Source organism: Zalophus californianus, chromosome 11 (genome assembly GCF_009762305.2).
Source record: "Zalophus californianus isolate mZalCal1 chromosome 11, mZalCal1.pri.v2, whole genome shotgun sequence".
Classification (NCBI taxonomy): domain Eukaryota; kingdom Metazoa; phylum Chordata; class Mammalia; order Carnivora; family Otariidae; genus Zalophus; species Zalophus californianus.
In genome coordinates, this window is record NC_045605.1 from 104,471,954 (window position 1) to 104,495,006 (window position 23,053).

At 54.4% G+C, this 23,053-nt stretch overlaps 4 protein-coding genes across 11 annotated transcripts; 3 read left to right on the forward strand and 1 right to left on the reverse strand.

Annotated features, from left to right (window-relative positions):
* Positions 1-689: 689 nt before the first annotated feature.
* On the forward strand, positions 690-3,923 carry POLR2G (RNA polymerase II subunit G). Its single transcript, XM_027579576.2, has 8 exons — positions 690-846; positions 980-1,089; positions 2,150-2,309; positions 2,865-2,915; positions 3,015-3,080; positions 3,175-3,246; positions 3,445-3,478; positions 3,698-3,923. Exons 1-8 carry the CDS (start codon positions 835-837, stop codon positions 3,709-3,711), a joined length of 519 nt encoding a protein of 172 aa, XP_027435377.1. The 5' UTR covers positions 690-834; the 3' UTR covers positions 3,712-3,923.
* Positions 3,924-9,214: 5,291 nt separating this feature from the next.
* Positions 9,215-19,264, forward strand: TAF6L (TATA-box binding protein associated factor 6 like). Of its 8 annotated transcripts, none has more exons than XM_027580779.2 (12): positions 9,215-9,331; positions 10,075-10,188; positions 11,710-11,869; positions 12,329-12,415; positions 13,149-13,299; positions 13,458-13,508; positions 13,998-14,092; positions 15,329-15,403; positions 15,496-15,767; positions 16,066-16,198; positions 18,118-18,246; positions 18,380-19,264. In XM_027580779.2, exons 3-12 carry the CDS (start codon positions 11,723-11,725, stop codon positions 19,148-19,150), a joined length of 1,911 nt encoding a protein of 636 aa, XP_027436580.1. In that variant the 5' UTR covers positions 9,215-9,331; positions 10,075-10,188; positions 11,710-11,722; the 3' UTR covers positions 19,151-19,264. The 8 variants fall into 8 exon arrangements, with proteins under 8 accessions (XP_027436580.1, XP_027436583.1, XP_027436582.1 ...); XM_027580782.2 differs by having other exon boundaries at positions 12,334-12,415; XM_027580781.2 differs by having other exon boundaries at positions 10,075-10,134; positions 12,334-12,415.
* TMEM179B (transmembrane protein 179B) lies at positions 19,240-21,719 on the forward strand. Its single transcript, XM_027580784.1, has 5 exons — positions 19,240-19,396; positions 20,512-20,699; positions 20,784-20,918; positions 21,087-21,165; positions 21,365-21,719. The coding sequence occupies exons 1-5, from the start codon at positions 19,301-19,303 to the stop codon at positions 21,524-21,526; spliced, it is 660 nt and encodes a 219-aa protein (XP_027436585.1). The 5' UTR covers positions 19,240-19,300; the 3' UTR covers positions 21,527-21,719.
* TMEM223 (transmembrane protein 223) lies at positions 21,676-22,976 on the reverse strand. Its single transcript, XM_027580785.1, has 2 exons — positions 22,641-22,976; positions 21,676-22,249 (listed from the first exon to the last, which is right to left on the reverse strand). The coding sequence occupies exons 1-2, from the start codon at positions 22,936-22,938 to the stop codon at positions 21,957-21,959; spliced, it is 591 nt and encodes a 196-aa protein (XP_027436586.1). The 5' UTR covers positions 22,939-22,976; the 3' UTR covers positions 21,676-21,956.
* Positions 22,977-23,053: the final 77 nt, after the last annotated feature.

The following is a 23,053-nucleotide window of genomic DNA, read 5'->3' on the forward strand; positions in this document are numbered from 1 at the left end:
GCTGGAAAAAGACAGCTACTTCCTATGCTTAACTATGTGAAAGCAGTCTTCCGATATTTGCTATACGAATGCACTCTGCTAAAGCGCTTTATTCCTGTTGTCTTTCATTAGCTAACTAATTCCATTTAAAAGTACTTATTTGGGATGCCTGGGTGGCTCAGTCTGTTAAGCCTCTGCCTTCAGCTCAGGTCATGATCCCAGGGTCGTGGGATGGAGTCCCACATCAGGCTCGTTGCTCAGCGGGGAGCCTACTTCTCTCTCTGCCTGACGCTCCCCATGCTTGTGCTCTCTCTCTCTCTCTCATAAATAAACAAATAAAAATTTTTAATTCTTTTTTTAAAACTTTATTTATTTGAGAGAGAGAGAGAGAGAATGAAAGAGAGAGAGAGAGAGAGCATGAGAGGGGGGAGGGTCAGAGGGAGAAGCAGACTCCCCGCTCAGCAGGGAGCCCGATGTGGGACTCGATCCCGGGACTCCAGGATCATGACCTGAGCCGAAGGCAGTCGCTTAACCAGCTGAGCCACCCAGGTGCCCACAAATGAAAATTTTTAAAAAGTACTTATCTTTTGAGCATCCATTCTAGGCCAGGCACTGTTAAAAGAGTCTGGAGGTTGGACCCCCCCGTGGGCGTGGCACAAGTGGGCGGGGCTCACGGATTTCCCGCCCACGACAGCGAGCCCCAGTTGGGTCTGCGGAGGGCGCAGAGTCCCGCCCACTTCGCGGGGGCAGGCCCGGAAGCAGGGTTGGGGAGGCTGTGTGTGTTTCCGGTTTGGCCGGAGGCCCGGCTGCCGATGCCCCCGTGGATCCCGCTGCTGTCGGGTCCCTGCTGGGAAGATGTTCTATCACGTAAGCGGAGCACGGGGCGGCGGCGAGGGCAGGGTTGAGAGGAGGAGCGAAGCGGGGCCCCGGGACGAGGAGTTGCTGTTGGCACCGTGTCCCTACCGCGCCTTGCTTGGTCTCCACTCCACTTTCCCCGCAGATCTCCTTGGAGCACGAGATCCTGCTGCACCCGCGCTACTTCGGCCCCAACCTGCTCAACACGGTAAAGCAGAAGCTTTTCACCGAGGTGGAGGGGACCTGCACCGGCAAGTGAGTGCCGCGCGCTTCGAGGCGCCCGATGCTTGCAGCCTCTCCCCAACTCCTGCTCGTCCCGCAAGGACCTGCCACCTACCCTGGGGAACCCTCCCACCCTCTGAGCACCCCACGCAGTCACTTGCTTCCTGCCTTGGGTTCCCGCGGCGCCCTCGGCAAAGCTGGATCGCAAGACTGCTTTACTTTAGCAGAGCTTGGTCATTCATTTACTCCGCAAACATTTCTAAAGTTCCTGCTGTGTGCCAGGTTCTGTGTTGGGCCCTGGGAACAATGCAGGGAACGAGATAGAATGAGGCCAGCTCTCGTGGGCCTCACAGCCTAATCATTGTTCCTGTGTCTGTTCTCCCTCTGTTATTCTTCTGGTTTTTTCCATCCCACATGACTGGCATGGCATATCTCTGGGCTCTGCGCACAGCGGCCTCTCACATGGTGATGTGAATGAGCTCGGATGAGCCCGGGGCTATGGAGCACATGGGCCTCCCACATCCGAATAAGCACAGGCAGGGGCGCCTGGGTGGCTCAGTAGGTCAGGTGTCTCACTTCAGCTCAGGTTCTGATCTCAGGGTCCTGGAACTGAGTTGCATGTGGGGCTCCACGCTCAACGGGGGGGGTCTCTTCCTCCCTCTCCTCCTACCCCTGCTCGTGCTCTGAAAAAAATAAAAAATAAAATCTTAAAAAAAACCCAAAAAACAAAAAAACACATGCAAGTTCCTGAGCCTCATCTCATCCCGACAGAATCAAGACTGGGCACAGACCTGGGAATCTGTGTTTTAGTCAGTTCCTCTTCGGTGATTCCGAGGCATGCCCAAGATTGAGGTCTCTTGGCTCAAGGACTGCAGCCTCCTTGGACATTTATTATGAAATTATGAGAGCAGCATTTGGCATTGTAGATACTGATTGGTGTCCTGTCTTCTCTCAGGCATTAAGTTCTGGGGGCAGGGGTGCCATCTCCTGCCCTTTGTGCTGTCCCCTAACGCCCATGCTCACTGTCTTGTTGCAGATGGTTTTAGAGGCTCTTGCCCGCACGGTGCCTTTCTTTTTCCCATCCTCCTTACAGGTACGGCTTTGTAATTGCTGTCACCACCATTGACAATATTGGTGCTGGTGTGATCCAGCCAGGCCGAGGCTTTGTCCTTTATCCGGTTAAGTACAAGGCCATTGTTTTCCGGCCCTTTAAAGGGGAGGTCGTGGATGCTGTCGTCACTCAAGTCAACAAGGTGAGACCATACATAGCGGAGGCAGTTGGGTGGCTGCTCAGGAGATGGGGGATGGGTCCCGCCTGCTCTTGCTAACTCTGTGTCCTTGGCTAAGACACTTTGTACTTGGGTTTCCTCACCTGTCAAATGGTACATCGCCTCTGCTGCCTCCCTCGGGGTCATGGAAGTCAGTGTGAGTGGTCGGCAATAGCAGCCTCCATGCATTGAGTACTTACCGTGGGCCAGGTGTGGTGCAAAACCTCATGACGACTGAGGTGGGTGCTTTTCATCCCTTCTTATAGAAGCTTACGCTTGGAGAAGTTAAGTCTACTGGCCAAGGTCATGTGATCAACAAGTGTTCAAATTGTGAATGGATAGGTCCCAAGCCTTGGCCCCTGATTGCACTGACTTTGCTTCACTTAAAATGAAATCTTGGCAGAAGAGAGACGTGAAAGCAAATGATCCGACTCAGTGGTTTCAAAACATGGAGAATATTTTTGGGAATCACATAAAGTTGGGAAGCTTGGAAGAGTTGGGGGATAAAAGACAAAGCAGAGTTATTCATTGTCCCCCTAGGTTGGGCTCTTCACAGAAATTGGACCTATGTCCTGCTTCATCTCTCGACATGTAAGTCTGGGCGTGCCGGGTGCTGAGGGGAGGCGCCGCTCACGACCACCCCTGGGAGCACCCGTGTAAAGCGCTGACCCCGTCTTGCTTTCCTTTCAGTCCATCCCGTCAGAGATGGAGTTTGACCCCAACTCCAACCCACCGTGTTACAAGACAATGGACGAGGTGAGTGGGGAAGACCGTGAGAGCGGGAGGAATGAGCCCTCCCAGGGCTTTCTGGCTTGGGGGCTATCTGCGTATTCTGTTCCCTCTTCCCCAGGACATTGTGATTCAGCAGGATGATGAGATCCGCTTGAAGATTGTGGGGACTCGTGTGGACAAGAATGACATTGTGAGTCTCTTGCCTGCCTTCCTGCCTGTACCAGGCAGAGCTGGGAGCTGTTGATTTCTTACCACCCAGGGTTCCTGGGGATTTTGTGCTCTTCTGCCAGGAGGAGGGGATGGGTAGGCAGAAGGCCCGGGGCTACGGGTTAGAGGCTAGTTCTGTGCTTGCTCAGGCTTTATTTCCTTTCTACCTTCCCTCCTGCAGTTTGCCATTGGCTCTCTGATGGACGATTACTTGGGTGAGTGCCTGATCATGCATCCAGGGTTGTTACCTGGAGAAGGGGTGTGTGGAGGCAGGGGGCAGATGTGGGACTTAATGGCCAAGTCTCAGATGAAGAAAACTCTCATGACTGTCTGCTTGGAAGATCCAGGACATGTGCCTCATGGGATGGGGGATGCCTGGTGATGGCTGCCCCAAGCTCTGAGCCTAACTGATGTGCTTTTCCTGTTCTCTGCAGGGCTTGTGAGCTGAGCGCCGGGGCCCCCTGCTCTGTTTGGCCCTTATGTAGGAGATGTGATGGTCATGGTCCTCATGTTGTCCAGAGGCCTAGTCTGGCTGCTGTAGGGAGGCAAAGAAGGTTCATTATCCCCGGAAAACGTCTGGTTCTTCTTGCTGCTTAGCAGCCACCCCCTCCCCAGATTTTCGACTGTGCATTCTAACCATAAAAAGTCCTTTTTCTCATGGAAGTGTTACCTCCTTTCTTTGGTAAGAACAACTCTTTCTTAGAAAGGGCTGGAGGCCAGTTGCTTGCTAGCCTCTCTTTTGGTGGCCTCATGCCTCAAGTAGCCTCAGCGACCCAGGAGATCGGACTAGACCCTTCTTCAGAGGGCTAAAGTTGACCTCGTTGAAGGGAAGCCACCAGTGTTAGGTCTTTGGCTTCCAGCAAATGATTCTGCCTTTAGAGCCATTCCGAGTCCCCATCTATTTTCAGAGTATTCGCCCTTCCCTCCCCCTTAAACATAACCAAGGGTATAGCTGGGCACGAGGGGAGACAAGATGGTTGGGTAGGGAGAGGCAGACAAGAGGATAGTAATGACCCAGACTGTGGCGTCCCAATGTAGCCCTTCCTAGAATGGCTCCACAAACAACAGAAGCCTTCATGTGCTCATCAGTCCCTAAGCTGAACTGAAAATGTGAGCAGCCTCAAAATGTCCTTAGGGTGACACGGCCAAAATCCATGAAATGAACATAAGACTAAACAACCGTGCTTCCGTCCCTCACAGTACGCTCACGCTGCTTTTGTAATGCAGTCTGTCTGTCTTGGAATGCCCTCTCCCAGCCTGTCTGCTTGTTTCCTGCTTATCTAGCAAATCTCAATCATTCTCCTCCTCTTTTTTTTTTAATATCTATTTATTTATTTAAAGATTTTATTTGTTTATTTTACAGAGAGAGAGAGAGAGAGAGCACAGGAAGGCAGAGAGGCAGGCAGAGGGAGAGGGAGAAGCAGGCTCCCCGCTGAGCTGGGAGCCCGATGCGGGGCTCGATCCCAGGACCCTGGGATCATGACCTGAGCCGAAGGCAGCGGCTTGACCGACTGAGCCACCCAGGCGTCCCACTCCTCCTTTCCTCCCCCTCCCCCCCTCCTTTTTCAGCAGAGCTGTGCTGTAGAAAGCGTGGTATTTGGGTTGAAGCAGAACTGGGTTTCAGTCCTAGCTGGGCGACCTTATGTTTTCTCATTATGAAATGGGCATACAACCCTCTTTGAAGATTTTATTTTTACTTATTTGTCAGAGAGAGAAAGAGAGCACAAGCAGGGGGAGCGGCAGGCAGAGGGAGAAACAGGCTCCCCGCTGAGCAGGGAGCCCGATGTGGGACTCGATCCCAGGACCCTGGGATCATGACCTGAGCCCAAGGCAGACGCTTAACAGACTGAGGCACCCAGGTGTCCCCATACAACCCTCTTTGGATGGTTGCTGCTAGTGTGAGCTCACATGTGCAGGTGGCTTGCATAGAGCCTGGCCCATGATAGGCCCTCAACTGTTAATTGTGATTATTGTGATATAGTGCATATAAAGCAGTGATTATCAGCTGGGGTGATTTTGCCCCCAGGGGACATTTGGCAATGATGTTTTTGGGTTGTGACAACGGTGGATGGTATTGCCTTCTAGCGGGTAGAGGCCAGGGATGCTACTAAACATCCTACAATGTATAGGACAGTGCACCCCCCCACCCCCAACAAAGAATTATCTGGTATGTTCGCCTCAGTGCCGGCCACCGGGACCTGTGGGGGAAGGGACAGGGCTTTGGGGACCCAGAGGGCAATGAAGACTTGCTACCCCAGTGCAGCACTCAGGCCCAACTCCCTCCTGTCTAATTCCTACCTTTCCATTTCCCCTCCTGTGAGCCCGTGCTGCTTTAGGGCCCCACCTCTATATGGACCGTTTGTGGCAAGCCTCTGTGCCTTATCCATGCTGTTCCCTCTGCCTGGAACACCCTTCCAGCTTGCTTTTTTTTTTCTTTTTTGGCCAGGTTCACCTTACTAACTGTTCCCAGCTCTGCCCAAGCATTTGCTGCTTCCAGGAAGCCTTCCTGAAGCCCACTTGATCCCCACTGCCCACCTGGGTGCCCCCAGCACCCTGTGCTTCCCCAGAGGACAGAACTCCCTCAGTGTGTCCATCCCCCCCACCACCTGGGAGCTCGGCTCCCAGCCCAGCCCAGGCCCAGGTGCGTGCTCGATAAATGTCTGAACAGATCCTAAGCCTTTGTCTTGCACCCCAAGGAAGCACCACCAATGTCCCGTGTGGCCAAGAGGGGCCAAGGGCCCTGGGCCCCAGTCTGTGTCAGAACTCCCCCCCCAGGACGAGGACCCAGCCTCCCTCCACTTGCTCCCTCCCTGCCCCCTCTCTCTCTCCAGTTCCCCACCCCCAGGCTCCCCCGGCCCAGCCACCAGCTGGGCACCCTAGCGGGCAGGACTGCAGACCCAGCCCCTGAGCCAGCTTCCCACACGGCCTCACTCCTGCCCGGCTTCCATACGATGCAGTTCTGGGGACATTCTCATTTGAATAAAAAGGCTTCTGCTGCTAAAAGATAAACTTTCCAAAACTGGAAACAGAGACCTAAGAATAAAGTTCAGATTGCATAATAATAAAAAAAAGAATTATCTGGTCCCAAATGTCAATCATGCCAAACAGACGCTGATATGAAACATCCAGAATAGTGGCTGGAACATGGTAAGAAAATGGCACTTGAATGTGGTTTCCTTCTCCTTGCCTTCACCACTCCTGGACAGATAGATCGAGGCTTTTCCATTCATACCTTAACAGTGTGTCACAAAATATGGTTTTGTTACTGTCTCCCGTTTCTTTTTTTTAACCTTTTTCTTTCTTTTTTTAAGATTTTTATTTATTTGGGGCACCTGGGTGGCTCAGTCAGTTAAGCGTCCCAGGGTTCTGGGATCGAGCTCCACATTGGGCTCCTTGCTCGGCGGGGAGCCTGCTTTTCCCCTGCCTGCCGCTCCCCCTGCTTGTGTTCCTGCTCTCTGTCTCTCTGTCTCTCTCTCTTGCTCTACGTCAAATTAATAAAAGATTTTTATTTATTTATTTGACAGAGAGCACAAATGGGGAGAAGCCCCATCTCATGACCCTGAGATCACAACCTGAGCTGACACCGAGAGTGGGACGCTTAACTGATTGTGCCACCCAGGCGCCCCTAACCTCTTTTAAGTAATCTCTACGCCCAACATGGGGCTTGAACTCAATGACCCTGAGATCAAGAGTCGCCTGCTCTACGGACTGAGCCAGCCAGGCGCCCCTCATTTTTCATTATGTAAAGTTTGTTATTTTATTGAGATAATTGTAGATTCACACGCATCCCTTTCATTTTTTTAATCGCCGGCTCTTGGCACTGGGCCAGGTTTTCGAAGTTTGTTGCATTGGGGACAGTTTCTGGGCTGGATTTGCAATGAATTTTTCCCACGAAAACCACATTATAGTTGTGCTACCACTTGGTGGTACTCTGAGTTGATCACCTGGGTTGTAGGGACTTCCCCTAAGCTGTAAACACCCCATGTATGGTATGTCACCGAGAGCAAAATTCCTTCCAAGTTCTCAGATGGAACACTCATCTGTAAATTGTGTGTGGGATAACCTGGAAGTAACACCAGGCCTAGAAAGGAAGCAACTGATGGACGGAAGCAGCTCGTGGAACATGAGCACGTGGGTGGTGGTGAGGATGTGGGGTGTGGCACCCACTAAGAGGGCAGGCGCTGTGGGGGGAAGGGATCACATACGGATGGCCTGGAGATGGTTTGTAACTGAAAGTTACGGCCTCTTACAAAGGTCACAGGTAACAGGAGTATCTGCCTGCTAATGCTAAATCTTTTACACACGTTACTGGATAGTTCACAACAGTCAGTAGGTTCTGTTAGCCCACTTGACAGTTGATAAAACAGGTTAGACACCTAAACTAGAATGCCTAAAGTCACACAGCTAGTGAGTGGTAGAGCTTTGGTTTTGTTTTTAAACTCAATCTGGCTCCAAAGCCATCATTAGCTCTTTTTGCCTGGCACTAGGTGGCTGGAGAGTGAGTGGGACCCACTTTTATCTGTGGCCATGTGGGTCTCACTACTGCTTCCCTTGGCCCCTGCCTCCACCCGAGGTTGGGAGCAGATGGGCCCCAGATAGCTTGAATTCAGTTTCACTGTATTGCACAGGCTCCAGGGCCTTCCCCCATTGTCTCCTGCTTCCAAGGTTGCCAATGGCTGTCCAGACTAATAACACCTCAGCAAGGAGATCTGACAGCAGCCCAGATCTTGCTAAGCTGACCTCAGACTCAAGACCTCGGGGGAGCCCCCACCCCTTCCCTTATGCAGAGGTGGGCCGACACTCCAGTGTTCAAGCACAGTACTAAAAACTACTCCGAATGTCATTCTGAATATAACTGGAAGAGACTCAGCAGGGTCATAGTCTCCTTAGGTGGTGTTGCCATGACAACCCAGCCACATCCATCTGGCTTTCCCAGCCTGGGAGGATCTTCTTTTCTAGAGGCAGCAGCTTCTAACCTTGAGAGGGACGAAGGGCGAGGATGTGTACATTCGTGCTCCCCCGCGTAATACTCCTTTCTATAATGAATAGCCCATTGCAAACTACCTCATCTTGGATGAACATAATGGAATTAATTCACTGTCTGCCTCTTGTGTGAAAGAAGGTTCAACCACAACTCTGCCAAGTGCTTTCACAGACATTATCTCATTTAATCCACGGAATCCCGTGAGGTGGGTATTATGACCTCATTTTGTAGTTGGGCGAAAATGTGGTTAGGTAATTTGCTCCAAACTGGTGGCAGAATTTGAACCCAGGTTGGTCTGACTCCAAATACCATCCTTAACTCACTAAATCCACTTGGTTCTGAATTGAGAACTGCCCAAGTTCGGGAAAGTGTGTGCACGTAAAATGGTCAAGGAAGTCTGCGAGGCAGATGAGGGGTTATATTTCGCTTACTGAACAAGAATGAGAAAGATAGGAGGTAGGGTGTCAGAATGAGCACGGCCCTGGAGTCTGCAGCTTGCACGTGAGTTTGGGCCAGTGGGAAGACCCTTTTGTCCGAAGAGAATACCCACTAGGAGCTCCATGCATCCGGCGGAAAAGAGAAGTGCAGGTGATGCTGGAGAGGTAAGCTGAGCCCCACCAAGGGGGCAAAGAAAACTTTGATTAGACATCAAAGTTTAAAGCTTTGCTGCAGTCGCGTAAACGCAAATGCCCGGAAACTCAGGAGCAGACAAGACCAAGGGAATAAGGACGCTTTCTTTGACAACACGCTTTTCAAACAGACGCCAAACCATAGGTACCCACCTACTCGCAAAACTCTCAAGAGCTGTTGCTTTAAGAAGCCCGACTCCTCGGCGTCACGTGACCCCCATCGCGCCCAGATGCTTTTCAGCCCCTTCGCAGAGGCCAATCGCTTGGCCGGAAGCCCCCGGGAGGGCGGGAACTTCGCAAAGCGCTCGCCGATTGGCTGTGCTCTTGGAGGGTGGGGCCTGGGCTCAGAGAGAGGGAATTAGGGTGAGCAGGGTAAGTGGGAGCTGCCTCCGCCGCCGCCGCCGCCGCCTCCACCGCTGTCTCGGTAGCCGCCTTCGCTGCGCCGGAGCCCTCAGGTGAGCAGGCCCGAGCAGGCCCGAGGACTCTCCGTCCCGCTGTGGGCCGCGTACTCACTGGTCTTGGGGCCGACTCCGCTGGGGGCCCGCCCCCTTCGCTGACCACGTGACCCAAGTTCGGTAACCCCTGACCTCCTCCACCCCACCCCGCCACTTCTGGATCTGGGATGAAGCGAGGCGTGGTGGGAGGATGCGCACCCTCGAGGCCGGTGGCGGTCAGTTCCCACGCTCTTTACCAGCGTGGCTAGTGGCTGAGGGTGCAGGGAGGAGGTTGAGGAGGGGGGAGACCTTGGTCAGAGCCCGGACTTTGTGGGTCTTCATGTGGGCACACAGTAAGGAAACTCCCTCCGCGCTTTCCGCGTGGGCAGGACTTCATGCTCCCATTTTACAGACGGGGAAACAGAAACTTCAGAATTATCCATTGGCGGGTCTCCAGCGCCAAGTCTCCGGGCTGGGAATCTAGGCCTTGTTCCCCACACAGCCCGCCACTCCTGATGATTAGGAACCAGAGTTGAGCCCTTGCTCCTTAGTGCTCGCTGGGTGATCTTGGACAAGTCACTGAACGTTTAACCTCTCTGAGCTTTGATTTCCTTGGCTGTGAAATAGACGCAGTACTTACATAATGCCTATCTCATTGTTAATGAGGATAGAATGAAGTACAAGCCATATAAAGCACTTAGCTCTGTGCCTGAGGCGTTGCATGTCCTTAGAAAAAAATAGCTATTCTTTATTCGTTTTTGCAGCAAGTGTTCATTGAGGGCGTATTATGTGCTGACACTGTGCCCGACGCTGGGGATGCAAAGGTGAGCAAACAGGCATGATCCTAGCTGGTGTGGAGCTTACAGACTAGTGGGGAGGTAGGTGTTAATCACAAAGTTACACAGATATATAATTACAAGCTGTGATAACTGCTTTGAAGGCAAAGTACCAGGACACTGTGGAGGTCTGAGAAGACTTCCCTGAGCAAGTGACATTTGAACTGAGATCTGAAGGAGCCACTAGGAGTCCATTAGACAAAGAGATTGGGGGTAGAGGAAGAGGGGAGTGTTTCAAGTAGAGCAAACAGTGTATGAACGTCCTGATGGCAGGTGTTTTGGGGGAAGTGGAAAGAGGCCACGGTGGGAATGCAGAACACAAGAGGGAAAGAGGTGTTGCAGAAGTCAGTGGACATGCACGACCTGGGAACCAGGTTTGTTCTTTATTCCAGAGCCATGTGGAGCCACTGGGAGGAATGCGGGAGGCCAGGTTAGGATGCCCGTTGGATCTAGGGGCCCTGAGATCCCTGGTGACCCAGTGAGCCCCGCCAGAGAGGAGTAGTGGGGCAGACCCTGGGTGGGTCACCCTGGAACTGGCGCCTTGCTGCACGTGGTGCCGATGCCTCACTTTGGCCATTATGGGCCTGCCTTCTAATTGTGGTGTAAATTGTCGGAGTCCTTCATCAGCCTCTGTTTTTGTTGGATTCCTATTCTGCCATATCTTGTGAACGGAAGAGCAGGTTCCTGCTTTTAGGCCTCGCAGCCAAACTGGGGAAGACGAGACACATGGGCAGAAGGCCCAGCTACTAAAAGCCTGACAGTCCCCAGTGGCATACAGGCAGGAAGACCTTACAGGGCAGCCTGGATTTGCCTTAGCAGAGAGGAGGGGGTGGATGCTTGGGGTAAAGGGGGAGGCAGACCAGTCTGAGCGCTGGTGGTGGCTCACAAGGCAGGCTGGAAGACACTAGGCTGGTCTTACTGGGAGGAGGGATCGGCTTGAACAGCTCTTGGGATTTGGGATCAAACACAGAATGTCAAGCTGGGGGGGTTTAGAGTTTCTTTTAGAACCGGTGGGGAAGGACTGAAGGTTTTTGAGCAAGGGAGAAGTACTGTTTTCATCAAGATGTGATAGGTAGTGGTTGTAGCAAGAATCAGGAGGAAGAAGACATGAAGTTTTTACTTGTAACTGACCATGGTTCCATCTTCCATCGTCCATTTGGGTGGCATTCTAGTCCCCAGCTTTCTCCTGCCCCAGCTCATTTTGTCCTCACAGCAACCCTGCGAGTTACGGAGGGCAGGGGCGATTGCCTGTGTTTCACAGGTTGGGACAGCGGGGCTCAGGCTGACGAGGACCTCGGCCACATTCGCTCAGGAAGTGGTAGGGCACGGCTGGGGCCCCGTTCTGTGAACTCCCCAAGGCCAGGTCCTTTCTCAGGCAGCCCTCCTGTCTGACCCAGCTCGTCTGTTTCTTGCGCTTCACCTCAGACACTCAGAGCCTCTGTAGCTCCGTGTTTGGGGATTCTGGAGCAACAGCAGCGAGCCTGGCTCAGAAGGCCTTGAGTCAGGCTCCTGGGCTCGGAGGGGGCCTGGGGGGCCTTTCAAACCTTCTCTCCTGGCTCCCAGCTCCATCGGGGCCATGTCCGAGCGAGAGGAGCGGCGGTTTGTGGAGATCCCTCGGGAGTCGGTCCGGCTCATGGCGGAGAGCACGGGCCTGGAGCTGAGCGATGAGGTGGCGGCCCTGCTCGCGGAGGATGTGTGCTACCGGCTCAGAGAGGCCACGCAGGTCCGCTCCCCTTCGCTCTCGGCACCCTCCCAACTCTCCTTGCCCCTCCCGGTGGCTACCCCCTCCCGCAGGGATGTATTAAACAGGTATGTGGCCCGCCCCTACTCTGTGCTTTGAGGGAATGCAACAGAGGCAGTCCCTGCCCTCTTGAGTTCCCCTTTGAGCCAGCGGGGCTTCTGGGCAAACAGAGTGCTGGCTGAGCATTGCCTCATGTGCCCATCTTATCAACAGCCCTGCCGGGCAGGCCAAGTCCCATTCATACTCACATTCTGCATGTGAGCAACTGGGTCACAGAGAGGGAACATTACATCGAGGGCTGTTTGCACAAGACCAGCGCTGGATTCCAGGCTTTCTGGTCTCCGTTCTGGTGTCCTGTTTGCCTCCTGGCTGTCTCTCTTCCCTGGGCGAACTCCACACCCCCCTTCTTCCTGTCCCCTGACTTTGTTTCTCCCCTCCCAGAATAGCTCTCAATTCATGAAACACACGAAACGGCGGAAGCTGACCGTCGAGGATTTCAACAGGGCTCTCCGATGGAGCAGTGTGGAGGTGAGTGGAGCACAGGCTTCGGAGGCCTCGGCTGGCACGACCCACCTCCGTGCCCGGCTCGGGGCTGGCACTGCAGAGAGAGACATGAAAACCAAATGCGCACATAAGATGGCCATGGCCACCACAGGATAGGTGCTGGGGGGCCCGGAGGTTAGGGAAGCCTTCTTGAAGAGCTGGGATTTGAGGCAGGCTTTGAAGGGAGGCTTGCATTAGACTAAGCCAGGAGGGGAAGGCAGGGACGTTCTGGGTAAAGGAGGAGCCTGGGCACAAATGTGGGTATTAAAACGTCCTGCATAGTTGTTGTGGGGCAGGGACCTGAGGGAAGAAGGTCGTGTTTAGAAGAGAGTAGTGTTGGGGCACCTGGCTGGCTCACTCAGTACAGCACGTGACTCCTAATCTCAGGGTTGTGAGTTTGAGCCCCATGTCGGGCATGGAGCCTACTTAAAAAAAAAGAAAAAGTCGTGTTTTCAAAGTTGGGTGAGTATGAGGACCGGCAGCATAGGGGTATGGGGCTCAGAGCCCGTACGAATCAGGGAGGAGGGACCATGTTCTACTCTCTGACCCAGTGAGCACTGGATGCTCCGGCCAGATTCCCAGCGGTAGGCTCGAAGCCTCCAGCATCTCCCCTTTCTCGGGACTTTTGGACTTGCCTCACATGTAGACCCCCTGCCCTGGTCGGTAGAATGCCTCTCCCGCCATGGATTCAGCATGCTCTCTGCTCCTCTCTGCTCAGGCCGTGTGTGGTTATGGATCCCAGGAGGCGCTGCCCCTACGCCCTGCCAGAGAGGGTGAGCTTTACTTTCCTGAGGACCGAGAGGTGAACCTGGTGGAGCTGGCCCTGGCCACCAACATCCCTAAAGGCTGTGCCGAGACAGCTGTGAGAGGTGACTGCCCCGGCCCTACCTGGGGCGGGGACAGAAACGGGGTTGTCAGAGGAGGGGTCACAGGCTGGCTGGTGGATGGAGCAGCACTCGGGGGGGTGGGTGGTGGTGCTACCCCAGGCAAAACCCCAGGTTGACCCATCTTTCTGCTCTGGTTCTAGTTCATGTCTCCTACCTAGATGGCAAAGGGAACCTGGCCCCGCAAGGATCAGGTAAGGGGCAGTATGGGGAAAGGGCTCTGAACCTTCCTCTTAGGAGCGGTGGGGGCGCCCCTCTACCTCTGATTCTTCATCTGACAAGTATTTACTGGTGCCCGGTTCTGAGTGGGCATCGTCCCTGCCCAGAGGGCTTGGATTTGGAGATAGAAGCCTAGACCTGGAACCAGTCCTGATGCGGGGTGTTGGATGCTATAGCACAGAAGTCCGGGCAGCTGGGGTCCCTGGGATTGAGGACGAGCAGGAATCTGCCTAGCGGAGGACGGGTGGGAGGCAGAGTACCGAGCACAGAGGTGTGAAAAGCCTGCAAGGTCAGGGCCAAGCAGGCTGCTCCGAGGAGCTGGTGGCTATGTGCTCTGGGAGTCCAGTCTGAAAAGGCTTCTGGTGGGAAGGGTGGAGGGTAGGGGGGTGAGGGAGAGCAGGCAGGGGAGGCCGCGACGGGGCTGGGCTCTCCACCCTGACCACCTCCTGCCCATCTCCGCACAGTGCCCAGCGCTGTGTCTTCGCTGACCGATGACCTTCTCAAGTACTACCAGCAAGTGACCCGGGCTGTGCTGGGGGACGATCCACAGCTGATGAAGGTGAGCAAGTGGGGCACAAAGTCCAGCTTTCAAGTTCCCCGAAACTCTTTCAGATGCCTGCTTCCTGTCCACTCCACACCACCCGGCTGTTGTGGCTGGAAGCTGCTGTCGGTGGGGGTGTTGTGCTCGGAGGCTGGCCCTCCTCCGGGGCTGACTTCTCTTCCCACTCTAGCGGGAACCTTCTCTGGGGAACAGGCAACTCAGCAGGGCCATTTTGGGGGCTCAGGTGGTCAGTACCCACCCCCTTTAATTCCAGAGTCTATTCTTTAGTGTGTCTGTTAACCTGCGGCTGCCGGGGGCGGGGGGGGGGCAGCCACCTGGCAGCTTGCATTTGCCTGGACGTGAGAGGGAGAGAAAGGAAGTAGAGGCAGCCAGGTCAGGGTGCCCGGCCATCCGGCTCGGAGACTCCGCCACATTAGCCTCTGGGACTCCACTCCGCAGGGCCTGTCGGACACAACCTGTCCAGAATGAGGGCAGCGCTAATTTGCTGGTCTGCTCAAGCTCGAGGCCTCTCCTGGAGGGCTTACATTCTCCACTTCTCCACGTGTCTGGCTGTCGTTGCCACTCCCCCGGCAGAACTGGGGAGTGTCCCTCCCGTACAGGCCTGCCTTAGGAGCATGGCTCCGGTCCCCAGGCTCGGGGCAGATGGCTGGATGCAGGGCCTGGGAGCTGAGCTCCTTCCTCGCCAGCCTGTTGTCTGCAGCACCTGAGCACAGGAGCTTTATCCAGAGGAGTTTGGAGGTCACAGTGGAGATTCAGGGCTAAGACGGTTTTTCTCATTTACTTAACTCTCCTTTCTTCTGCTTATAAAAATAATACCAGCATGTTCATTATAGAAGGATTGTAAAATAAAAACACACAAGCTGGAAAGTGAGAGTCTCCAATGGAAACAACTTACCTTTTTTGTGTGTGTTTTTTAACTGTGATTACTCTAGAATAAAGCAAAGTGGTATTATAGTAAACATCTGGTTTTAGAACAGCTGCTTCTCTCAGTTAAAAACGTGTGGGGCATCTAGGGTGTATTCAGTTTCGTGTTGTCACAGACAGGGCTAGGAGTGGGTGTGTGTGTGAATGGGTATTTCTTACAGTGGGTTAAATTTATAGAAGTACAGTTGTTGAATCAAAGAGTGTGAACATGTACAATTTTACTACAGAAGTACTCAACCGTCCTTTAAAAAATGTCCGTTTATCCTTGGGGCTGGTGGACCCAGTGCAGTCTGGCTCCTTCCTTTTCAGATTGCTCTCCAGGACCTGCAGACTAACTCCAAGATCGCAGCACTCCTGCCTTACTTTGTCTATGTGGTCAGTGGGGTGAGTGACCAGGCTGGGGAAGGGGAGAAGGTTCTGCGGGGAGACGACCCAGCACTGGGTAGGGCTGGTGGCAGGTGCCAGCAGAGCGGCAGGCTGCTGCCTGCCCCCTCGTGTGCCCCTCAGCCAGCGCCCGCTGCAAACAGGTGAAGTCTGTCAGTCATGACCTGGAGCAGCTTCATCGGCTCTTGCAAGTGGCCCGGAGCCTGGTTCGGAACCCACACCTGTGCCTGGGGCCCTACGTACGCTCCCTGGTCGGCAGCGTCCTCTACTGCGTCCTGGAGCCACTGGCTGCCTCCATTAACCCTCTGAACGACCACTGGACTCTTCGAGATGGCGCTGCCCTCCTGCTCAGCCACATCTTCTGGTAGCCACTGGGCCTAGCCCAGCAAAGGGTGGGGCTGCCACAGCGCGGAGGGGCTTGTGGTGTGGGGCGGGGGTAATGTTTGGCTGCAAGGCCCTGTGTTGCAAGGTCAGGGAGCCTCTTTCCATTTAGAGCTTCCCGATCGCTGCGCTGTGGCACCCCGGGATTTTATAAATGGATGGCGCGACCTTGTTGGCTTACCCCAGGGCGCCAAAGACCGCCATGTTCTCTGTGTGCTCTGACTTGAGTCCGTTTGGGCGGCCCCTTGCTTCATTCTCCTCTCTGAATGCTGTTCCCGTAGGACCCATGGGGACCTTGTGAGCGGCCTTTATCAGCAGATCCTGCTCTCCCTGCAGAAGGTCTTGGCAGACCCTGTGCGGCCTCTCTGCTCTCACTACGGGGCTGTGGTGGGGCTGCATGCCCTTGGCTGGAAGGTGAGGACCCTGGCCTTTCCCACAGACAGAGCCATAAGAGCTCCCATTTGTAATTAGAAAAACAGTATTTGTGTGTCTTTTCTCACAAAAAGGGTCTGTGTTTGCTGCTGCTATGTATAGAGTTCTTGCCCGAGGCCAGGCTAGTTGATAGCCTGACTTTCTGTATATCAGTGTCTTATCCTTTCAAAAATAAAGACACTAATATATCCCCACTTCGTAAATTCCTGCCCGATCATGTTAAGGAACTATCCCTCAATTCCCCTTGTATTATTTTTTTTAAGCTGATTTATATCTAGTAATCTTTATATCCACCATGGGGCTCGAACTCACGACCCTAAGATCAAGAGTTGCACACCCTACCCACTGAGCCAGCCAGGTGCCTCATTCTTTTGGGCTTTTAATGTAGATCATACGGTACAAATAATGACGGCTTTATTTCATCTTTTCTAAACCTAACGCCTTTAATTTCTTTTTATTTTATTGCTAGGACTGCTAATATCATTTTACATATGATGGTAAGGGGCATCCTGTGTCATTTCCAATAAGAGAAGTGGTAATAATGTTCCCACTTATACTGATGTTTACCTTGTGTTTATTGATATCCTTTCTCAGATTAAGAAAATTACTTCATATTGTTTTATATTCTTGGTTTTATTATTTATGTTGAATTTGTATCAAATGCTTTTTCTATATCTTTTGAATTGATCCTCAGGTTTTTCTGCTTTTATCTGTTAATGTGATTAATTGTATTTATGGATTTTTAAAAAAGATTTTATTTAGAGAGAGCATTTTCACACTTGAGAGCGGGGCAGAGGGAGGGGATGAGAGAGGGATAAGCACTCAAGCAGACTGTGCGTCGCATGACCCCAGGATCACCACCTGAGCCCAGTGGAAACCAAGAGCCCAACTGACTGAGCCGCCTAGGTGCCCCTATTTATGGGTTTTTAATAGTAAACCATCATTACATTTCTCTGTATAGACTCAAATAGGCTATAGTATAGACCTTAAAAAATCTAAATCTTTTATTGGAATACAAGGCATTTTTTGTATACTGTTGGGTTTACTAAATTTTAAACGATTTTTCTGTGTTCACGAGTGAAATCAATCATAAGTTTCTTCTCATGTACTGTCCTTGTAGAGTTTTAGTATCTGGGTTATATTGGCCTTACAGACTGAGGTAGGGTGGGAGCATTTCTTTCTCGTTTGTTTTTGTAAGATTGAGATGCTCTTTTCCTTGAATATCTGTAGACTGTCTTTGTAAATTTTAGCAAAGTGTTTTATTTGTGGTTGGTTACCTACTATGGGTAGAGAATTTAAGTTTTTATAGCTGAGTCAGCAGTAAGTTATATTTCTCTAGGAACTTACCCATTTGTTAACATTTTCAAATCCTTAGGCTGTGGATGACCAACGGAGAACTCTCACCCAGCAAAGCGCGTAACAGAGGTCACCTCCTCTGTGAAGTCTTAATTGCTTTCCCGAAAATTAATCACAGGATTTAAAATTTGATACATAATCAGAGACCAGGTCTCTGATCAGTTGCTTGTTTTTATGCAGGTGGTTTGAACTGAGTCCCAGTTTACATCTCAGCAAGAATACTTGCCTACTGACCATATAGGGTAACAGCTGGCAAATTAAATTTGTCTGTTGTTCGCAATGGGCATTACTTATATATACCCTCTTAGCCTCTGTCATACAGGTCAGTGATAGTTGGGTCACTTTATATTGTTTTTGTACCTGACCTTTATTCCCAGTGCTTATTAGCAAAGGCTTGGGCATACAGTGGGTTCCAAATAAATGTTGGCTGAATATGCCAAGCTAATTTCATATCGGAGATAAAAGTAGGTCTTTCATGGGAAAGGGTACTTGAGAGGCAATAAGCAACAGAGAGGTGCTTACTGCCTGCCTTCTCTCCCTTCCAGGCAGTGGAACGCGTCCTGTACCCACACCTGTCCACTTACTGGACAAATCTGCAGGCTGTGCTAGATGATTATTCCGTCTCTAACGCCCAGGTTAAAGCAGATGGGCACAAGGTTTACGGAGCCATTCTGGTGAGTGCCTGCGCCTTTCCGCCTCCCTTCTTCCCTGCTTGAGCTCAGCAGCTCACCTGCCTTAGCTTTGGAAAACTTGATGGGCCCAGGTTCCTCCTAGTTCTTGCCTACCCTGGTCCCTCTGCTCTTGCAGGTGGCCGTAGAGCGACTGCTGAAGATGAAGGCCCAGGCGGCAGAGCCCAACAAGGGGGGCCCAAGCGGCAGGGGGTGCCGGCGCTCGGACGACCTGCCCTGGGACAGCCTTCTTCTGCAGGAGTCTCCCTCCGGCGGCAGCGCGGAGCCAGGCTTTGGGTCAGTCCCCCCGCTGCCGCCAGGAGGCGCGGGGCCGGAGGACCCTTCCCCATCGGTGACCTTGGCGGACATCTACCGGGAGCTGTACGCCTTCTTCGGGGACAGCTTGGCCACCCGCTTTGGCACGGGTCAGCCCGCGCCCACCACTCCGCGGCCGCCCGGGGACAAGAAGGAGCCGGCGGCCGCCCCGGACTCGGTGCGGAAGATGCCGCAACTGACGGCCAACGCCATGGTCAGCCCCCAGGGCGACGAGAGCCCCCGCGGCGGCGGCCCCGCGGCGGCCTCTGCGCCCGCCGCCTCTGAGAGCCGGCCGCTGCCGCGCGTGCACCGGGCGCGGGGGGCGCCCCGGCAGCAGGGGCCCGGCGCCGGCACCCGCGACGTTTTCCAGAAGAGCCGCTTCGCCCCGCGCGGCGCCCCCCACTTCTGCTTCATTATTGCCGGGCGGCAGGCCGGGAGGCGGTGCCGCGGGCGCCTCTTCCAGACCGCCTTCCCCGCGCCGTACGGGCCCAGCCCGGCCTCCCGCTACGTGCAGAAGCTGCCCATGATCGGCCGCACCGGCCGGCCGGCCCGCCGCTGGGCACTCTCGGACTACTCGCTGTACCTGCCGCTCTGAACGGCGCTTTCCTGGCTCGCTCCGTTCCCCCGCCTCTGTAAATAAAGCCCCGTGTCGGAAGTGACGTCCCCGCGCTCGTGGGTCGCGCCGGATGAGGCGGGGCTTGGGCGGTTGGCTCCCGCAGCGGCCCTTCCTGGTGGTGGGGGCGCCATGGCGCTGCCCTGGCTGCAGCGCTTCGAGCTCTTGCTCTTCACCGCCGCCTTCCTGTGCGGGGCCGTGGCGGCCGCGACGCTGACCCGGACCCAGGTGCGGGGCGGGGCCGGCCTTGGGGTCGGGGAGGTGAGGCGGGGCGGGGGTGCTGGCTCTGCTGTCCGGGCCGGCCTGGTGCAGTCGCGCTGCTCCCGGGAGCCGGTGGGCCCGGTGAGGCCCTGCGGGCGCCGGTGTGCGGCCGCCGGTCTGCGGCCAGGATGCATCGGCGCCGATCGCGCTCTGTGGCTCCGCCCGCCGGCGTTCTGCTTCACAGCCGTTTCCTCGCCGAAAGGACGAGTCCTCAGGAGTGACTGACAGCGGCAGACATAGCCCGGCCTGGTGGCTCCGGCTGCATGACCTCACACTGGTTCTGCCGCAGAATTCGGTGCAGGCCCTGCCTTCATCCCTTAAATCAGACACTGTTGTGCCGAGCTCCTCCAGGAAATAAAGCTTAGTGTAGCGGAGATGACCAGGCTACCGCGGGATTGCAGCCCAGTGTGTGTGAATGACAGAACAGCCATGTAGGAAACGCCCACGGAAAGCCCTAGGGTTTCCCCAGCCAGGCAGTCGTGTTCATAAGCACAGGCTCATGTAACCCTACAAAGTAGGCACTACTAGGACTTTTTTTTTTTTTTTTTTAAGATTTTATTTATTTGACAGAGACACAGCGAGAGAGGGAACACAAGCAGAGGGAGAGGGAGAAGCAGGCTTCCCGCCGAGCAGGGAGCCCGACGCGGGGCTCGATCCCAGGACCCCGGGACCATGACCAGAGCCAAAGGCAGACACATAACGACGGAGCCACCCAGGCGCCCCTCTTAGGACTTTTTTTTTTTTTTTTAATGGATGAGAAAACACCGGAGATAGCCGAAGGCTACACAAGTTCTGGTTTTACACTAGGATTTCTGCCGAGGGGAGACCAGAACTTGTGAGGCATCTCCGAAGCTCACTGTCCTTTATAACCACCGCCTATTTCCTGATCTTTGTGGCCACCGCAGGTTTTACTTCCCCGGCAGGCCTTCTCCATCAGTGTACTGGCCCAGAAACAGGAACTGACAGTGTATATAGAACTTCCTAGGGTAGCCCTCTGCTAGGTTATCCCTCACACTTGCCATGAGCCTGCACTGAGGCTCTAACCTGAAATCTAGGTAGGACTCAGCAGCTTCTCTTCACAGGGCTCCTTCAGTGGCCGCTGTCCCCTGTATGGTGTGGCCGCCCTGAATGGCTCCTCCCTGGCCTTAGCCCAACCCTCGGCCCCATCCCTCTGCTACTTTGTGGCAGGGGTCTCTGGCCTCCTGGCCCTCTACTGTCTCCTGCTTCTGCTCTTCTGGGTCTACAGCAGCTGCATCGAGGACTCCCACAGGTGACTGCCCTACGCTGAAGGCGGGGGGCTGAGCTGGGAGAAGTCGCACCTCAACCACGAAGCTTACTCTCTCCCTCCTCATAGAGGTCCCATAGGGCTCCGCATTGCACTGGTCATCTCAGCTACAGCCATCTTCCTGGTCTTAGTGGCTGCCTGTATTCTTCGATTTGGCACCCGTTCTCTCTGCAAATCCATCATCTCCTTGAACATTACAATTAGGTAATGGGAGAGGGAGGGAACCCCGGCTGGGGCTGCCTTCCCTCTGCAGAGGGGAGCTATAACCCCCTTTCTGTTCCTGTCAGTTGCTCTCAACTTGAAGGGCACCTGGGCATGGGTGTGTTCGAGGTATATCCTCCTTTTCTCACCACTGTCTCTTTGACCTCACAGCTGCTCTGAAGCTCAGAAAATTCCATGGACACCCCCTGGAACCGCCCTGCGGTTTTACTCCAACCTGCACAATGCTGAAGTGAGATCCCGGGATATGAAAGACCGGTGGAAACCCAGGGATCCACGGATTCCTATAAGCATCTGTAGTTGCTAAGGGTGCCCTCCAGTGAGAGGCTGAAGGGCTTTCAACCTGACCGTGAACAGAGAATAGTGGTTTGTGGGTGGAACTGGGTTTGAGATGGCCACACTCCTCACACTCCTGTTCCTGTCTCCCACAGACCTCTTCTTGGGTGAATCTGGTATTGTGGTGTGTGGTCTTGGTGCTTCAGGTGGTGCAGTGGAAGTCCGAAGCCGCCCCATACCGGCCTCTGGAGCGGGGCGACCCTGAATGGAGCTCTGAGACAGATGCTCTCGTTGGGCCACGCCTTTCCCATTCCTGAAGAGTGACCAAAGAATGCTTCCTGCAGCCAAAGACTCTGTGCCCAAGTGCCTACAATCCTGTTGCCCCTTCATGGCCCTGTTTATGCTGGGAGCCTGTTTTCCCTCCACGAGGGAAACATGATGATAGGCCCCCTCCACCTCTCTTCCTACAGCTGTTTTTGTACCAGAATATTATATTACTTTCTTCCTTCATCATGTTACTGAGTTCTTGGTGTTAAAGCACCGTAGGCAGGTGGATGGGAGGACAGAACTAAACAGACATGGAACAAAAGTCAGAGGTTCTGTCCCTTGCCCTCGGGATGACTGCTCTTTTATTTGCTGTTCATGAACCCTGGGCCCCCCTTGTGTCCTGCCCTTGGTTGTCACCCCATCTCCAAGGTTCGGTTTTTATTCCCCTCTGGGAGAGGTGAGCGACCCAAGGTGGTTTCTTCACAAGCTGCGGTAGGCACCCACAGTATTGTCAAAGAGTTTTGTGTTGGGGAAATGTCCAGCTTTGTCCAAGAGGAAGTAGAAGCGCCGGCCTTTGATCTTCAAAGGCAACATAGCAGGGACTTCACCACGGTGGGCCATGCAGGATACCTGGTTCAAAGGGACGGTGAAATGAGCACCCAAGCCAAAGGGGGCATGAGTGGTGAGGGTCACCTGCTTCCCTCCAGCCTGCAGCATCACTGAACGCACAGAACGGAGGGAGAAGAGAAGACCAGCGCCAAGTACCAGGGTACCTGCAGGAGGACCAAAGTTTGGGGTGAGGGGTTTTTGCTGAAGAGCTAAGCGGCAACGTTTCCAGTGGCCCAGAATTTAAAAAACTGTGATGACAGTAACATTTACCGAGCCCCTCTTCTAGCCGACTCTTGTGTTCGTCCTTCCTCCCCAACAACCTTCATGTACACCCCCGTTTTAAGGGCGAGACGGGTCAGAGCGGTGTAACTGCTCGAGCTCGCACAGTGAGAGGCAAACCTCACCCTAGGCCTGTCCGAGGGCTTGGCTCTAGGGCCTCAACTCCAGCGTGGCCCGGCCCGGAGGGTCGGGAGCCCCGCTCGGTCCTTGCCGGGGCAGGGAGGGCCGTGTCCAGCCGCCCCACGTCCCCGTGTTGGAAGCCAGCCCACGCCTTACCGATGGCGCCGCAGCCGACGGCCAGGCCGTAGCGCCAGAGCGCGGAGCGCAGGTCCAAGCGGCCGCGGTCTGCGGGCTCCGTGTCTGGAGGCAGCGCCCGAGCCGGGGGCCGGGCCAAGGCTGCCACGGCCAGGGACGCCCAGAAGACGCCCTGGCCCGCGCAGAACAGCCCGAGGACGGCGAAGAAGCGGCCCCGTTCGTGCTTGAAGAGCAGCACGTCCCGCGACGGAGCCCCGTCGTGCAAGAGCCGCAGTGCGACGAGCAGCCGCACGGGCCACCGCCGCCCAAGCGCCGCCATGGCCCCTGCGCGTCGCCGCTTCCGGGGCGGGACATCCGGCCTGCGGCCCCGCCCCCGAGCTCAGAGGCCATCCTCCCTGGTGGGGGAAGGGGGACCCCGACCGCCCCGCGGGCAG

Bases quoted from the DNA above. Each gene is read 5' to 3' on its own strand.
- TMEM179B (XM_027580784.1), top strand. From the start codon at position 19,301: ATGGCGCTGCCCTGGCTGCAGCGCTTCGAGCTCTTGCTCTTCACCGCC. The intron at 20,700-20,783 runs GTGACTGCCCTA...CCCTCCTCATAG, and splicing joins TGCATCGAGGACTCCCACAG to AGGTCCCATAGGGCTCCGCA. The intron at 21,166-21,364 runs GTGAGATCCCGG...TGTCTCCCACAG, and splicing joins CCAACCTGCACAATGCTGAA to ACCTCTTCTTGGGTGAATCT.
- TMEM223 (XM_027580785.1), bottom strand. From the start codon at position 22,938: ATGGCGGCGCTTGGGCGGCGGTGGCCCGTGCGGCTGCTCGTCGCACTG. The intron at 22,250-22,640 runs GTAAGGCGTGGG...GTCCTCCTGCAG, and splicing joins CGTCGGCTGCGGCGCCATCG to GTACCCTGGTACTTGGCGCT.
- TAF6L (XM_035723050.1), top strand. From the start codon at position 10,456: ATGCAGAACACAAGAGGGAAAGAGGTGTTGCAGAAGTCAGTGGACATG. The intron at 13,300-13,457 runs GTGACTGCCCCG...CTCTGGTTCTAG, and splicing joins TGCCGAGACAGCTGTGAGAG to TTCATGTCTCCTACCTAGAT. The intron at 18,247-18,379 runs GTGAGTGCCTGC...CTGCTCTTGCAG, and splicing joins AGGTTTACGGAGCCATTCTG to GTGGCCGTAGAGCGACTGCT.
- POLR2G (XM_027579576.2), top strand. The intron at 2,310-2,864 runs GTGAGACCATAC...TTGTCCCCCTAG, and splicing joins TCGTCACTCAAGTCAACAAG to GTTGGGCTCTTCACAGAAAT. The intron at 3,081-3,174 runs GTGAGTGGGGAA...CCTCTTCCCCAG, and splicing joins GTTACAAGACAATGGACGAG to GACATTGTGATTCAGCAGGA.